This window comes from Panthera pardus, unplaced genomic scaffold, assembly GCF_024362965.1.
Source record: "Panthera pardus isolate Hobbes unplaced genomic scaffold, ASM2436296v1 HiC_scaffold_17, whole genome shotgun sequence".
Classification (NCBI taxonomy): domain Eukaryota; kingdom Metazoa; phylum Chordata; class Mammalia; order Carnivora; family Felidae; genus Panthera; species Panthera pardus.
In genome coordinates, this window is record NW_026526732.1 from 12,253,826 (window position 1) to 12,271,968 (window position 18,143).

The 18,143-nt window shown below is 44.3% G+C and overlaps 1 protein-coding gene across 1 annotated transcript in view; it reads left to right on the top strand.

The window, feature by feature from the left end:
- NOX3 (NADPH oxidase 3) overlaps positions 1 to 18,143 on the top strand; it is a 62,247-nt gene that overhangs the window by 27,603 nt on the left and 16,501 nt on the right. Inside the window, exon 10 of the mRNA XM_019412846.2 lies at positions 5,687 to 5,846. Within this exon, the coding sequence (XP_019268391.1) occupies positions 5,687 to 5,846 (160 nt within the window). The remainder of the gene's footprint in view (positions 1 to 5,686; positions 5,847 to 18,143) is intronic.

Consider the following 18,143-nt stretch of genomic DNA (forward strand, 5'->3'; position numbering starts at 1 on the left):
CTCTCTCTCTCTCTCTCTCAAAAATAAATAAACATTAAAGACATTTTTAAAACTAAAAAAAAAAAAAAAGAGAGAGAGATTCCTGCCTCTGCCATCCTTGGATGGTGTCAGGAACCACCAAGCAGTAGCCACCGGCATAAGAAACTAGGTGGCGAATGCTGTCAGGACGCACTTAGGATGGGACTTTTGGAGGGCAGGGCATTGTCTGTCCCTGCCTATATGTCCGATGCCTGGCACAGTGTCTGATATGTGTTGGGTACATAGTAAATACGTAATGAAGAAATTAACGAATACCTGGACCCAATAGGGATGCTTCAGCTCATTTATTTTAACAAATATTTACAGGTGGCAAACTAGGCACTAGAATAAACGTAAGGCTCAGAACCTATTTAGCCAATTGTCCCTCTTCCCCCCTCCCCGTGAGTCACTGAACTGTAACCGTGTAGCACTGGGCTTGGTCACGTTCACTAGGTAGGAAGAGTCACATGCCTTCATTTCAAAGCCTGGAACCGAAGAATGGTGTGATAACAAACCAAGTACGGTAAAACCTCGGTCTGCGAGCACAATTCGTTCCGGAACATGCTTATAATCCAAAGCACGGGTATATCAAAGCGAATTTCCCCATAAGAAATGATGGAAACCCAACCCAATTATTCGGGTTCCACAACCCAAAAATATTTATGTAAAAATGATTCCGATACTGTAACATAATACGAAATAACAAAGAAAACACGCAATATTAAAAAAAAATAATAAACAGATTAACCTGTACGTACCTTTGAAAACCTCCGTGGCTGGTGCGAGGGAGACAAGAGAGAGGAGGGTCGTTGTGTAGGACGACTTTCATTATCACTAAGGGAATCACTGCTATCTGTTGGCTCAATGGGATCCTTTTCTTTTCACGCAACTTTAACAAAGAACCTACCCGATGACCTACAACGAAGCAAAGCGTTCCTAAGCTTACCCTGGCATGGAAAAGCAAAGGACTGTCCAGAGGGACTCTGAAGTGACAAAAAATACCCCAGTGCCAGTTGTGGGCACTGTCCAATGTTCTGAAACATCAAGGATTTCTGCCGAACGCCACAGCCTGAGACCGAGCCCCTGAGCATGGGAGACGATCACCCAGAATCGTTGTGAAGAGAGAGGGGGAGAGAGACACAAGACCTATTAGCTCAGTTGTGATCATGTGACATGCAGTGTGACATACTGTTCGTACTGCAAGACATCACCAGTTCATCAAACTCGAAATGTTTGCGTATCTTGTGGAACACTCACCCAACGAGTTACTCGCCCTCCAAGGCTTGACTGTATAAGCATCATCGCTGGAGACAAATCAGCTGACAGTACCTAACTACTACTCCACTTAAGACCTTCTCTTTCTTAATCATGGAAAGGAAGCAATGTAGCAGAATTGTAAGATTCAGAATGCAGTGCAGAGGCCTAAAATCGGGAGTAAAACTAGACACACAGAACGTCCCTGCCCTCCTTTTGGTGTTGCCCAGATCAGTGCTTTCATCCTGTCTCTAGCCTGGCCTCTGCTGTCAGTGTATACGGTTGCCTGGTCTATCAACCAACCTTCCCTTTCGCCCACCAGCTGGCATTTCAGCCAATACCCCGACAAGAACTCAGTCATGTTTCTCGGTAGTCAATATGCCTTCTATCTGTGGAGCGCATCGTCAGCTCAAGGCCCAACATGATATGTCCTCTCCCCCACCCCCCCCCCCCAGGTCTCCCTGGGCTTCTCGGCCCCACCTCCTGCCTCCCCCCACAGCCCCCACCACCACCACCTTGCACTCAGCCGTTCTTCCAGGCTTCCCTTGTTTTTCTCTTCTAATCACCTTTACCACTTCTATCCCCTCCATCTGGAGCACTCTTCCCCAGATCTCTGCTTGGCTGCTCCCTTACTTCCCCCAGGCATTTGTTCAAATGTCTCCGAGTGAGGTGTTTCCTTCCTGCCCCGTCTGAGACAATGACCCCCAACTGAAGCTCAATAACCACTTTGTCCCGTGCCCTGCTTCATTCTTCTACATGGTACTTATCAACCACCTGACACACGAAATATCTGCTCGTTTATCTGTTTACCAGCTATCTTCCCACGCTAGAATGGAAATTCCATAAGAAAAGGGACATTATCCATTTGGCTCACTTTGTTGCGTGCAGTGCCTAGAATAGGCCCTAACTCTTAGTTGGTACTCAATGAATATTTATTGAAGGAATAAAAACGAGTTGTTGGAAACAGTGCAATTAACCTTCATTTGTTAAACTCACTGATCTCTGCCTCTATACACGTGTAGGCATATTTGTCTAACTCTTCAATATATGAAGAATCAGAATTTTACTGGACTTCCTTGTTCGATTTTATCTATTAACGTTATTTCGTCTTTGAATTGAATCAAACACATGGGAGGGAGAAGTATAATTTTTCACTGCTTTGGACCCAGGAAGGATTTTTTTAAAGTTTGTTTATTTATTTATTTTGAGAGAGAGAGAGAGAGACTGAGAATGAAAGTGGGGAAGTGATAGAGAGAGAGAGGTAAAGACAGAGGATCCCAAGCAGGCTCTGCACTGTCAGCATGGAGCCCACTTGGGGCCGGAACCCATGAACTGTGAGATCATGACCTGATCATTACATTTTTTAAATTTTTTCTTAATGTTTATTTATTTTTGAGAGAGAGAGAGGCAGAGCATGAGCAGGGGAGAAGCAGAGAGAGAGGGAGACACAGAATCTGAAGCAGGCTCCAGGCTCCGAGCTGTCAGCACAGAGCCCGACGTGGGGCTCGAACCCACAAACTGTGAGATCATGACCTGAGCCAAAGTCAGACGCTTAATGGACTGAGCAACCCAGGCATCCCCAGAAAGGATTTAAACCAGCCCGAGGAATCTGTGAGGCCCAGGCAAGAAGCAAACCTAGACAGAGAGCTGGGAAACTTCTTTATTCTGTGCCCAGGAAAAAGGAAGAGAATGGGAGCTATTTTAAAGCACTTTGCCTTCTGAGGTAAAATGGAGGAATTTCTCAGAGTTGATTGTAGAGATTTCAGTGACTAACCTGCTTCCTAGAGCCAAGGATTTCAGTTCTGACAGCCTGGGTTCAAAGCCCAGTTTTGCATATGCTCTTAGAGAGTACATGTCACTGTGTGCCTCGGTTTCCCCATCTGTAAAATAAAGATGATAATCGTAGTACCTAAGAGTTTGTTTAGGTTTAAAGGTGACAGTCCTTTAAAAGCCCTTAACATGACGCATAGTAAAAAAAAAAAAAAAAAGGCTGGCTATTATTATTAGCAAACTATGAAAGGTCACTGAACGCAGAGATGTCCGTGACAGCAATGACCACAGGGAGAACGTGTCTATGAGCAAAGGCCATGGGTTCAGAGAGTCGAGGGTGGAGGTAGATGAGGCGGGTGGGTGTGCCTTGGGCCAGAGCAACAAGGCACCGCACGGTGTGGATGCCAGAAAGGCTCATCGTTTTCCAAGCGGCATCCTTAAACTCTGGATCCAGATCGAAGAGGAAGTAGCTGGGTGAACTCGATGACCAAGAATTTGGGCAAAGAGAGTCGATTCAGGATTGCGAGAGGTCTCCAGAAATGGAGACGTTTTTGTCCAGAAAAGAACAATCAGGGCGTCACGATAGCTACCATCAACCATTGAAAGACCTGAGACAAGAAAGGGAAGAGAGCTGGTGCGCGTTTCTCGGGAGTGTGGTCAGAAGACAGAGGTTGGTGAGATGTGCGAAAAACAGTCTATTGCTTTGAACTGCCCCCCTCCGCCCCCCGCACGTTAACAGCAGAATGTGATCAGCTGTCGGGGTGGTGGAAGGAAGGATGACTATATTATCAGGGCAGTTGGACTAAATATTTTCTCCTGCCTCTTCCAGCTTAGATGCACAATTCTGATTATGAGGAAATTTATCTATTGTGTATTTCTGTGGATTATGTGACACAATTCTTCTTTGGGTTTAATTGTTATCTTTTCAAATCAGTGTCAGAGAAGTCCCAAATACAACTAATTATAAAAACAATTAACGGTAAGACATTTTAATCCTTGGACAGTTTCATTTTTTCTCTCTCAATTCCCCTTATCTAATTATTTATAAAATAATCTACAGTGGGCTGAGATACTAACCCTTTCTGGTTAATGACCTTTTATTTTTATTCTTCCATTTCCATAAATCAATATGTAATAAAGCCTTATTAATTAAGATTAACTTGAAGAGAGTTAATTTGAATTATTAGGAGGTCTGGCATATGGAATATTTAAAAATAAAACCCAATTGAACTTTCATGAACACAAAGTAAGCCCAAATGGGCCAACCTCGGGTGCCTTCTACAGACACCCCTTAGGGAATGGTTATGAATAACTTAGAAGCCTTTTAATTAGCATATCTCTGTTCATATGTAAATGTGTGCTTTTGGAATAGTTGAGGTTATTTAATACATTCTGCTGACTGAAATATTTTAAACATTCCCTTTACAATTTATTCAACAAATTGTTACTGAACGGCTCCATGCCACAGAGCATGCCAGGCTTTGGGACGCAGTGGTGAGCAAAGACAGACCCGGCCCCTCCCTCTGGAGAACTTGTTGTCTCGTGATCAAGAGAGACACAAATCAAATCACGCGCACACACCCAAAAAACTGTAAAACTACAACAGTGATGCAGACTACAGAGGAGGGGTACATGGGGCTATAAAGTATATAAGAGGGGATTTAGCCTTAGTGAAAAGGATCCACGAAGCTCCCCCAGGGAAATGATGATTGAGAGAAGACCTAATGAAAGGGTAACTATGAACCAAGACAGGGAGAGGGGAGGAATTGGGACCCAGTATTCCTAGTGATTACTTGGATTATCACATGCAAAGGCCCTGTGGCAGAAGGGGGGTACTGTGTATTTTGGGGAAGGAAAGAAAAGCCAGTGTGGAGAACTGGTGTTGAGAAATGGAGTCGAATCCGGGGACCAGTCTCTTCCGGACCATGTTAAAGACAATCGTATTTATTCAATAAATATGCTTCATCCTTACCAAGAAAAACTTGCTAAGCAAAGACAAAACGTCAGGCCTGATCATCACAGATTTTGAGCTCACGTAATCTGAAACAACAAGTTTTAGAAGTTCCACATACCTGACAAATGATCTCAAAGTTATACTTATTCCAAATGAATGGCTTCTATTAGATGAAAATGATATGAACGCACTAAGGTGTGGGACTGAATAAGTAAAAATAGAGAAGAAGCATGTTAGCAAAAGGACACATAAGCCTTCTAAACCACCTTCTGCTTTATTCCTTTGATGGTGGAAGAAAGGAGAGGAGGGAAGGGGAGGGAAGGGGAGGGGAGAGGAGAGGCGAGGCGAGGCGAGGAGAAGAGAGGGCCTCTTCTACCAGGGCCAAAACAAGCTTCTAGAAATTGTAAGAAGAGCCGGCCACGGGGAAGAGGAGTGGGCTCAAGCCAGAAAAGTCAGGCTTTGTCCTACCATGAATGCACCTGGGCTGGCCTGTCTGGTCGTCCCCCCGTGAGTCCAGGCCCCCAGTTCCTCATGTTAAGTCTAGGCTCTCCAGACAGGACATTCTCAAGCTCAGAGCCAACCCCCCTGCACCCAGTTACAAACATCCTGCAAAGAGCCGTGCTTGAGGGTGGCTTTGTTTTCGAGAGCGTCGCGGCTGAACGTCACCGAGGCCACATTCTGTGATTGCAGGCTGGCGGTGGACGGGCCGTTTGGAACCGCACTGACGGACGTGTTTCACTACCCAGTGAGCGTGTGCGTTGCTGCAGGAATAGGGGTCACTCCCTTCGCCTCTCTCCTGAAATCCATATGGTACAAATGTGAGTCGCACACCCAGCTGAAGCTGAGCAAGGTATGGAAAAAATCATGAGTTCACACTTAACGTGGATTAAGAGGTTCCACATCCTTCTATCTATCATCTGCCAATTCCTGGGGAGGATTTTAATTAACTATGAGGGATGAATTCGAGGATCCTTAACTATACTTATGTTCTTAAAAATCTCCATTCGGTATTACATTTATGAGAAGGGTTATGTCTAATCTTGTTAAAGATGACAAGACATAAATTTTATTGCTTCGTTGCCATTACAGGACATGTAATTGCTCATGTCAGTAAAATATGGACAGGCTGCAAATGGCTTTGTGACTGGGCGACAGTTAGTGATATTAACAGGAGGCCTTTCCCTTAGTCTCTTTGGCCTGATACTATGGTTGCAGGATGCAATTCAACATCTTCCTTTCGTGCACTCGTAGCCTTAACAAGAATGCCACGGTTGGAACTCACTGGCCTGCTTACTTGATATCGCCAAGCTCAGAATCTCTTTTGTCATGTCTGATGTGTTCTCTGACTAGACACCTCCATGGTTACCTTCCTTCCTTTGTCCTGCCCAGAGACTGTCCGTACTTTAACCCTCCGAGGCCCAGCCGTAGACACCAGAACAGCAGGAGAAAGGGAGCCATGTTGACGCCGGGGGGTGTCAATTCAGGAGGACTCGGGATATTAAGCGAGCCCGGTTCCGGTCCTGATTCTGCCAGTTGTCTGGTTCACACTTTGGCTACACTTTCCCACCTGTCAAAGGAACTCACTTAATTCGATTAGCATGTCTGTCTAACATAGTTGGATATGAACATTAGTCTTATGATATGGCCCACAAAAGAGAACTCTGTGGTCATAAGAACTTAAAGTGCTACAAATCTCATTCTAGGAGATTCACATCATTTCTTGCCCTACTAAATAAGTTCTATAGAAGAGAACCTCATTCGGTTTTGTTTCACCCACTTTTGTCAGGCTTAGTTAGCCATGGAAACCTTCTCCACCTAGCATTTATTGAGCAAGAGCATTCTTCAAAGCACTGGGGCAGTATGAGACTAGAAGAGCTCTAAAGTTGGGGCTTTCCCGACTAAGAAATAAGAATAGAATTCGCTATCATTTCGTGAGTTTCCAATGACAGGTGCTTGACCTACACTTTCTCATTTGATGGTTACAACCTTCCCAACAACTTTATAAAGTAGATAATACCAAGCTTGTTTTCCAGATAAGGAAGCTGAAGGTTAGAGAAACCAACGTGTGTTCCCTAAAAATACATGGGTAGTAAAAGGCAGAATCAGGATTCCGATTAGATCCATCTGGCTCTTTCCATGACATGACCAACATATGGTAGATATGACTGCCACCATCGTGTTATAGGCAGACTGTGGGACTCCTGGCCAGAGAATCCGCCCCAGCCTCACTGCACCCTCACTAAATGCATCACCTTGAGTGCCTCAAGTCACCTCTCTGACTGGGTTTCCTGATCTGCGAAATGGAGAAATAAGGGCCCATCTCCAACGGGGAGTTTTAATACCAAAGAAGACAAGGAAATAATGTAATGTGTGAAGAATGTAACGTAAATGTGTACAGAATGATATAAAAGTTCATTATCACTGCCAAAGATGTGGCTTCTACTACTAATAGCTTAGACCCATCAAGCCTTGACTACCTGGCAGGTGGGAAGTTAGGCGTTTTACACATACTATCTCACATCATCTTTTTAAGGAACTTATCATTTTTATTCCCATTTACAGATGAGAAAATCGAAGCTGATCACAAAGCTAATAGGAACGATAGCTTGTATTATCAAATTGGCATCATTGCTCTTTCAGATAAGTGACGTCCTCAGTTTAGTCCTGAGGAACCCAAAGCACAGAGAGCTGGGAAATAGTAGAAGGAGAGTCCGAATCCAGACTCTTCTTTTGCTAAAGCCCATCGCCTCTCCTCTCTGCCACAGTAAGTTCCAACAGAGTGTCTTAGTCTGTTGGGGCTCCTATCCCACGATACCAACAGAAACGTATTTCGCACAGTTCCAGCTGCTGGGAAGTTCAAGGTCAACGGACTGGCTGACGCGGTGTCTGATGAGAGCCTGCTTTCTGGTTTACAGATGGCGGTCTTCTAGCCTATAGCTTCCCTGGCAGAAGGGGGTGAGGGAGCTTTTTGTAGTCCTTTCTTCTTTTTTCATCAGCGAGAGTCCGATTTGTTGTCTCGCAGTTCTCGACTCAGTGAGGAAAAAAATAGACACAGAAGTCTAGAAGTCTGGAGTCCTTTTCATAAGGGCACTGGTCTCACTCCTGAGGGTTCCTCCTGGATAAACACATCACCTCCAAAATACCCAACTTCCCAATATTATCGCTTTCGGGGATTAGGTTTCAAAATATGAATTTTGGGGGGACGCAGACATTCAGTCTATGGTACAAAACAAGTGAAACAGCTACTTTTCTATTTATCTGGGCCTCACAACAATGCTTTGTTATGGTTTATGAGGATTTCTCAATCCCCTAAGCTTTCTCTTTCCTCTTGCTGTCTCCCAGGTAAAACTCACCCATACAGGCAGCTTCTTCCTTCATGGTTTTCCCAACACTAAAGATCATGTTATATTTCGCATGAAGATGGTGATGGTGGGCCTGACTTTCGTTGACTTATTCGCTCAGTGAATAACTATTCAGCACCTACTACGTGCCAGGCCCTTGGATACAGACGTGACATGCCTCTCACTTTCCTCACACCAGACTTAGAGCACCCCACCCTTCTCTCAATATTCATTAGCCTTATGCTTTTATGTCATGTTCACAAAGGATCTCATTTCCCCTGATTCTGAGCTCCTTGAGTGCGGTTTCTTTGGATATGCATAATGAGATACACAAACACACACACACACACACACACACGCTATAATTTTTTAATAAATCACCTAGTGAATAAATGTCTCCATGCCAAAACGAATGAACAAATGGCTTCTGTGCCATTTTTGATAAAATCCTAGTTTACGAAGATTAAGTCATGTTTATTTAACCAAAAAAGCTATCTGTTCAGTAATGTTATAATTCAAATAATATGTTTCAATTATTTTACTACAAATAGGAAAAATTTGTATAAGAACCCACAAAATCCTGACACCACCTCCTCCTTCACTATTTCATTGTTATTTCTGGGCTCTGTGTTTGGGGTTTCTCAAGGCTGTTTCAGCGGGAGGGTTAAGCAGTTACCACAAAGCTATAAAACAGGGTCATTGGTCTCCATCCAAAAAAAAACCCCAAAAAAAACCAAAACAACAAAAAAAAAAAACAGAAGCCAAAGGATTGGAAATAAAAAAAGATGTTTTTATAACTTACAGAAACTGGGGGCAATATTGGGGCAATAGTCCACCAAAAATAAAGGTCAGAATAATGGTATATGGCAGAAGAAAGCTAAAAGCATAGAATCACAAAATAACTTGAGAGGTCTTAACTTCCCAGCTTTGCATATGACCATGAAAGGTCAGAGTCTGTACTTAGACTGGGAAATGAGGAAATGATTTGTCTGAAGTCCCCCAGCTGAATCAGGATCGGACCGTGTGTTTCCAATTTCCACATCAAGGCTCTTTTATGCAAGAGGTGAGATTTCATGCTATTGAAAGTTTAGGCTGCAAATTATGCTTAAGATCCTTATGCTTAAGTTAGAGTCTACATGTAGCAGAAGTTTAAAGAAGTTTTTCTGTTTTAAAGCCACTCTGTGCTTGTTTGAGTACAACTATCATTAGGCTTATGTAACTAATATTTGTCAGGGCCGCCTACATGTTTTTGAAGTATAAATACCCTTTCCATGAAACTGTCAGCATCTATATAATTTTTAAGTGCAGGGGAGCACAGCAGTACATATTTATCTAACAGCGTCCTCACAATTATAGATCTGGACTAGAGTTTTCAGATTGTTCTCTTCTGTAGTAAGGAAAGGGGAAAATGCAGCATAGGGGTTCTGAGCTGGAATGTTAAGCCTAGATGGTTAACTGCAATGAGATGGGATTTCCTCCTCCCTGTATAAAAGACCGGTTGGCATAAAGGCATACATTTTTACATGCAAGCCTGACGTTGCAAATCTACAGTAATAACAAAACCGAAAGTTTTGTTGGTTGTTAACCATTGCGAACTGTTATCTCTTCACCCTTCTCCTCTGCCACGTTATTCTAGAAAACTTCTAAGTTAAATGCAGGAGAATAGCCAATAGGACGCCTGCTGCTTCTTTAGGATCGTGTGTAGCGTTTTCTATTTGAAGCCGGGATTTTAAATTTTCTTTCTAACTATCTTTTATTTTTAAAGATGGTGGGGAGGAGGGGGAGAAGGAGTTGGGAGGAAATTTCCCAAGAAGGCAAAGTAACAGTAAGTAGAATGATGGCTTGCCAGGGGGGAAAGAAATGGGGAAAGGCTGTAATATGTGAAAAGAGGTGTTTTCAACACAGGAGTAGGAGTCAAACTTCATTTGGTGGAAGGCACAGGACACATCTTCGGGATGAGGGGAGGAGGTGTGGGTGGTTGAGGAGTCCCTGATACAACTTGAGGGAAGCTGAGTGCTGGGCGTGTAAATACCCCCTGGCAATGAATGTCCTCCAACGCCTGCCTAACGGGATGATTAATTCCACATCGCACTCGATTTGTGAAGAGAGCTTTTGAAAAAAATTAGGACAGTTTGCTTGTGCAAACTGTCAAAATGATGAATGAAATAGGTGTGTACAAATGGGGAAGGGGGGATTGCGGGCATCAATATATTGGCTTATACATTTTAGTTTCCCTAATGTCACGGCCGTGTAGACAGGGCTGAGAGCACGGCCAACTGGAAGATTTGGTTCATTTTCTTAACTGCATATGTAATCTTCAGACTATAATAAGATAGATTACCAAAAAACTGAGATAATCTCATTTCTTCATAAATTGTCTTCCTTCATCGCCTCAATAATACATAACCATGATAATGGGTATTTATAGTGTGTCCCATGCAAGATGGCCTTGGGTTCTTAACCTAATATAATAAACAGATAATTCAAATAAAAAGACAGCATGGGCCAGTGGGAACAGGCAAGGCGGCCAAGAAAGGCAAAAATCCATACTCTACTTAAATATATTAATAAAACAAAGGAGGGCCTGCTCTCTTTTCTAATGAATGAAAAATGCACTTAATTTAATCTGTTTAGTTTGAGAAATTATTTGCTTTCCCTTTTCCTCACACTGGAGCTCTGGCCACTCCTGGAATTGATCACCTCTGCTAACCACTCACAGTGCTGTAATAAATTGAACTGGGACACACGAGGCCACGTTTACCTCTCCAGAAAACACCCGTGCCTCCCCCCCCGCCATCGTTCCCTAGACAGCCATAAAAGACTTCAGTCCCCTATCAGGACTCACCCTTGCCCTGTGGGATAGTGACTAGTATTAATAGTTTTGATATTGTGGTTTATTAACCACACTAGCCATACGAGAGTATAATGTCCTTGTAAAATATTCAAATAAAATAGTCAAAAATCTCCCTCCATTGGCCTTCCTCCCCAAAGTAACCACCACCACCACTTTGTTCTCTAAGGGGTTCACCATTAAACATGGGGGTGTGTCTCATTCCCTTGCTTCTCCATGCATCTGCACACGCACACCCACCCATGTGCATATCACGGTGTTGTTTTATTCGTACGTAAACAGAGATGTGGGTAGGGAGAGACAGAGAGATGTGCACTTTGTTTTGTTGTTTTTTCCCTTTATATAACATGGCTCAGCGTGCCTTCAGCGTCAATACCTAGTGATTGACTACCATTTTTTTTCAATATCTGAAGTTTATTGTCAAATTGGTTTCCATACAACACCCAGTGCTCATCCCAAAAGGTGCCCTCCTCAATAACCATCACCCACCCTCCCCGCCCTCCCACCCCCCATCAACCCTCAGTTTGATCTCAGTTTTTAAGAATCTCTTACGCTTTGGCTCTCTTCCACTCTAACCTCTTTTTTTTTTTTCCTTCCCCTCCCCCATGGGTTTCTGTTAAGTTTCTCAGGATCCACATAAGAGTGAAACCATATGGTATCTGTCTTTCTCTGTATGGCTTATTTCACTTAGCATCACACTCTCCAGTTCCATCCACGTTGCTACAAAGGGCCATATTTCATTCTTTCTCATTGCCACGTAGTACTCCATTGTGTATATAAACCACAATTTCTTTATCCATTCATCAGTTGATGGACATTTAGGCTCTTTCCATAATTTGGCTATTGTTGAGAGTGCTGCTATAAACATTGGGGTACAAGTGCCCCTATGCCTCAGTACTCCCGCATCCCTTGGGTAAATTCCCAGCAGTGCTATTGCTGGGTCATAGGGTAGGTCTATTTTTATTTTTTTGAGGAACCTCCACACTGTTTTCCAGAGTGGCTGCGCCAATTTGCATTCCCACCAACAGTGCAAGAGTGTTCCCGTTTCTCCACATCCTCACCAGCATCTATAGTCTCCTGATTTGTTCATTTTGGCCACTCTGACTGGCATGAGGTGATATCTGAGTGTGGTTTTGATTTGTATTTCCCTGATAAGGAGCGATGTTGAGCATCTTTTCATGTGCCTGTTGGCCATCCGGATGTCTTCTTTAGAGAAGTGTCTATTCATGTTTTCTGCCCATTTCTTCACTGGGTTATTTGTTTTTCAGGTGTGGAGTTTGGTGAGCTCTTTATAGATTTTGGATACTAGCCCTTTGTACGATATTTGACTATCATTTTATTTAGTGCCTTCGGAGCATCCCAAAGTATGGATAGCTCATAATTTATATAATGATCTTATTATTAATGAACATTTTGGCTGTCCAACAAGTCATATGAACTATAACGAGAACAAATGGAGGCACAAACAAGGAGAGTCCTCACTCACAGGGCAAAGCAGTAGCATAGCCATGAGATAATTAACGTTAAAGACCTTTTAAAGAAAAAGTCTTGGAGACTAAAAATGGTTGACAAAGACTGGCCTCCGCCTTATAATGGTTAATCAGAAAAATTATTCTGTAATTATATTTCCTTAAAACGGAACATGGAAGCCACATTAAGGAAGTTTCTCAATAAGAACAAATATTGCTTCAAAATTTGTTTGCGATTATATTCATCCAGAGGACCTTTACGACAACAACAACAACAACGACAACAAAATAAAAGCCGGGACAATAATAGCTACCACTTTTTGGATAACTAACATTTATTTATGTTTTCTAATCAGCCACAGTCTTTATCTTTTTGGAGAGAAAAACTCTCTTTTTGGAAAATGGTACTGATTCCCTCAGTAGCAAGTCTCTGTCACCCTAGTTGTTTAGAGTTTCTGATGGTCCTGTATTTTGTTTTTGTTTTTTTTTTAATTTTTTTTGATGTTTATTTATTTTTGATTCAGAGAGAGACAGAGCATGAATGGGGAAGGAGCAGAGAGAGAGGGAGACACAGAATGTGCAGCAGGCTCCAGGCTCTGAGCTGTCAGCACAGAGCCCGACGCGGGGCTCGAACTCACGGACCGTGAGATCATGACCTGAGCTGAAGTCGGACACTCAACCGACGGAGCTACCCAGGCGCCCCGACGGTCCTGTATTTTGTACCGCATGGGTATCTGAGCATATAGCATATAGTTCAGGCTGCTATAACAGAAATACCATAGAGTGGGTGGCTTAAACAGCAGATGTTTATTTTTTTCACAGTTCTTGAGGCTGGAAGTCCGAGATCAGGAAGCCCACATGACTGGGTTCTGAGGAGGCCTCTTTGGCTTACAGATGGCCACCTTCTGGCTGTGTCCTCACATGACAGAGACAGAGAGAGCTCTGGTCTCTTCCTCTTCTCAGAAGGACACCAATCCCATCATTGGAGGTCCCATTCTCATGACCTCACCGAAATCTAACCTCCTCTCAAAGGCCCCATCTCCAAATACCATCACACTGGGTTTCAACCTATACTTTTGGAGACAACACAAACATCCAGTTCCTAACAGTGGGGAACAGAGGGCGCTGTCCGGAAGGAGGCGAGGTCACAGTGTAACCCACTGGCCTTCTCCTGGGTGGAGGCCTTGGTCAAGGTCAAGGTCAACGCTGGCACTCCATAAAATGCCTCCTGTGGGCTTTGCACACGCAGAGCCTGGAATGCACTTGGCCGGTGAAGGGGTTCCTCTTTTTGGACCACATCCTACAATCAATGCTGATATTCACAAACTGGCGCTGGAGATAAAGCGTGGTTTCACCTCTTCTCAGTGATCACTGCCTCTATAATTCACAAGTGACCCATGGGAACACAGACCCCCCCCCCAAGTAAAGCCGATGATTCCCTTTGCTCTCTCTAATACACACATGTGGTATGCATTCTGGAAGCTCCTCCAAACAACAGGGAAGAGAACAGGGGTCACAACTGACAGGTCTGAGCACTTAATGCACGTGTTAGACACTGTGCTTCCATGACCACAGGCACTCTCACCCTCACCATAATCCCGTAGGTTGTTGTTCTAGAGGGTGGTGGGCTTTCTGCCATTTTATGTACTCGGTCATCCAGGCTCACAGTAAATAACCTGCCCCCAGTTACCCACCATGGGGATGGTGAAGCCAGGAGTCTAGAACAGGTTAGAGGACTCACGGGCTCACAGAGTCCAACTACTCTGCCTCACCACATCATCAAACTCTGTCCTCAGGTACAATCTCCTTCTTTGAAGAGGAAATAAATAAAAAATTGTTGGCCCCGTTCCATCCTCGGGGAATCGATGTGGGGTCTGAAGAAATAGAGGTTGTACCTGTGGAGGTATCCTCTGCCTGTGTTCAGAGATGACTCTCCAGGCCGTGAGATAGGAGCCTCTCACGGGGGGCACCAGTGGATCCCCCTGGGAAAGTCGATGGGTAGCTTTTCTTATTTCTTTTTCTGAGATCGCTTCTCCAAAAGCAGCGCAGATCCATTTCCTTCTGACCCCAGAGTACCTTGACCTGGTCCCATGCAATTCTGCAGAATTTGAAGAGCCCAGTTTCAGAGAGCATGGGTGGCGCTCAAAAGCGAATACAGCTCTGTGTGTCGCTCAGACCCAGGCCCTCCGAGGTGGGGGTGGCTGAGTCCGGTACGGTGGTTCGTGCCAGGAATGATGCGACATGAAGGCTTGTGACAGGCCACGTGCACACAGAGCGCTCTAAACCCATTGTGGGCTGCCAGAGTGGCCTCGCGAAACGTCTGCGGGTCCATTATATCTCTAGAAATGTGTGCGACGAGTCCTGTAAAAGCAATAACTTTGTTACTGTGAAAGTCCTGAACTTTCATCTCTCTCCTGAGGATGACTTTCTACTTAACAAAACTTTTTAAAGTCGCCTTAAGTATTTGGGGCCCCGATACCAGCTACAGAATTCTGGAAGCCGCGCTTTAGACAGGTAACTGATTTGGGGTGGTTTTTTTTTTTTTTGGAGACTGAGGAGGGGTGAGTGTGGGAAAGATCACAGAGGTGTAGCCTGTAGTTTGGGATATTTGTTCTACCAGCGACCGGGTCCTTCCTACTGGACGAAATGCAGAAGTCGAACTATCCTGTCCCTTCACAGTGAGTGTCCCTCACCGTTAGAAGGATGAAAGAGAGTCAAAGTAAATAGCCTCTTTCTCCGTTCAAAGTCTCTTTTCTTCTTTTTCTGCCTGAAGCACTTCTGAGCCTATTCAGCTTTCCTTCATTGCCTCTTGCACCAAAGCTGCCCTGTGTCACCTGTAAGTCAATTACAGAGGGAAAAACACACAAAGCCATTAGAAGGAAGTAAAAAGTATAAAAGGCCCGGCAAGCCCTAAGAACGCTGACACACTGCTAAGCCACAAGAAAGCAAGAACAGGCATGATTTCTATTTGAAAGGATGAGGGTCAGAGTGTGCAGGAAGCTAAGATGTGGGCATTTTTCAAGTAAGGATGATTGAGACTGGATTTGAAATTGACAGGTTTTCAAAAAAGTAAACAGGGTATTTTTCCTACATGAATGCATGCTAAGCACGTTCCTTAAGGAGTGGAAATAATAGAAAATAAATCAATGATGTTTGTTTTAACCTGAATGCCACCATGAATGGTCCTGGGCAAAACAACCTACTGAGAGCAGGAAGCAAGGGGAGGTGCGTAAGCAAGAACGGTATTAAATTCAATCAATAGGTTTTCTGTTCTGCCACGACCAAAGCAAGGAAAGAGGAAGGCTAAGGTTTTCAAAGAATAATTTACTTTTTCTAGGTTTATTTATTTATTTTGAGAGTGAGCGCTCCTAAGTGTGGGAGGGGCGGGGACAGAGGGAGAGAGAGAGAGAGAGAGAGAGAGAGAGAGAGAGAGAGAGAGAGAGAATCCCAAGGAGACTTCACACTGTCAGCCCAGAGCCCAACGCAGGGCTCAATCTCAGGTTCGTGAGACTATGACCTGAGCCAAAATCAAAAGGCGGACCCTTAACCGACTGAGCCACCCGACTGCCCCTCAAAGAATAATTCAGATTAGGCACTACACAAAGTGAAAAGAAAGAGGATAGCAGTATTCATCACCAACCCAGGATGTCAAATCAGCCTCTCTTGCTTCATGATCCGTCCTCAGACCTGCTAGACACACCCCCGTGCTTTCCCCTCTCACGCAAAGTCAAGGTGGCCCCAAGCCCCATATCTGTGCTTCCCGGCCTCCCCCTCAGACCTCATCTCTTGCTGCCTCCCCTCCTTCACAACTCCAGCCACACCAGCCCCCTGGCTCTTCCCCAGAGGTCCCACTCCTTGCTCCCTCCATCAGTACCGTGATTCCCCTGCCTCCTTTATGTGTTTGCTCAAATGTCCCCTTCTCTTGACCATCTGACGTAGTATCGCAGCCCTTTCCAGCCCACCTTGTGTTTCTCCATAGTACTTATCACCCTCTGATGTATTCCGTGTTGTGCTTTATCGTCTTCTTCTCCATCTAAACGCAAACTCTAGGAGAATGGCAAATTTTTGCTCTTTTGTTTGCTCTTAAAGTGCCAGAGCCGAGAAGAGTCTCGACATAGAGATGTAGGACACATTTGTTGAGTCAACAAGTGAGTGAATGAACACAATCACTGTACTTGTGTGTTGTGGGCGGTGGGGGGGGGGGGGGGGGGGTTCATGGGGCACTCACCGGAAGGAACCATGGCTCAAATTTACGACTGCAAAGAAACAGGTACTCCGTCGGGGGGTTACCGCACTTAGAGATTATTATCGGAGCTGTAGTGGTACCGTCTGACAAATATTGGGCTCTAATTCTTTTATTTTTTTTATTTTTTTTAACGTTTATTTATTTTTGAGACAGAGAGAGGCAGAGCATGAATGGGGGAGGGTCAGAGAGAGGGAGACACAGAATCTGAAACAGGCTCCAGGCTCTGAGCTGTCAGCACAGAGCCCGACGCGGGGCTCAAACTCATGGACCACGAGATCATGACCTGAGCTGAAGTCGGCCGCTTAACCAACTGAGCCACCCAGGCGCCCCTGGGCTCTAATTCTTAAGAGAAAAGGTCTTATCCTCTAGCTTTTTTGCTCTTACTGACTTCATATTAGAAATTCCTGAACAAACCTGGGGAACATGGGCAAGATGTTTAGCCTTGAAATACATTCTGTGATCTTTTTTGTTTCCTCGTGAACTTGATCTGTTCATTAAATCTCATCTATAAGTTTCATCATGTTTGTGAGCTTGCAGGCTGGCTGGTGGAGAGAGGAGGCAGGGAACACCACCTATCAGAGGAGATGTTTGCTGATGGAGGTCAAGGCCAGCCCCCTTGGTAGATCTTGTTAAGTAACAGAGATGTCTCTTCGGTGGGGGGTGCAGGAAAACAGTAATGAGTAGCAAGGAACAGGGCTGTGAGAAAAATCAGGAGAATTACCAGATCTTTCTCCTGTGGTTTCTTCCAGGCACAATTATCTAAAACTCAAAGCACAAAAACTAAGCCTTTATTTCAGCAAACCCATAATACTCCTTGCCACATGCCGTTTGCTAAACACAGAGAGTTTAAAAAAAAAATGTTCCTAGACATAATTTCATTATAGTAGTTGACACACAAACTATTACCAACACCCACTAGCTTTCTTGGACACTGATATGTCTGGCGGAGGGGAAACTTCTGGCCCGTGTGGCTTCCTTCTGCAATTACCATAATCTCCACCCTCCGGAGGTCACGATGCGGAAGTGGATTAGCGCACAAGCCTTTGGGGTCTCTGGAGAAGAGAGTTCAAATCCTGAGCTTAGGTCATGAGTAAAGATGAAGGGGGTTGGTCTAACGGTTTATTCCCCTTGGGGCGCCGTGAAAGGCACAGCTAGTTATGATTATTAACCTCACTGAAAAGAAGCACAGCCAGGAATGTGGTGAATTGGTCCTCATCCAGTGAAACTGGCAACAGCCCAC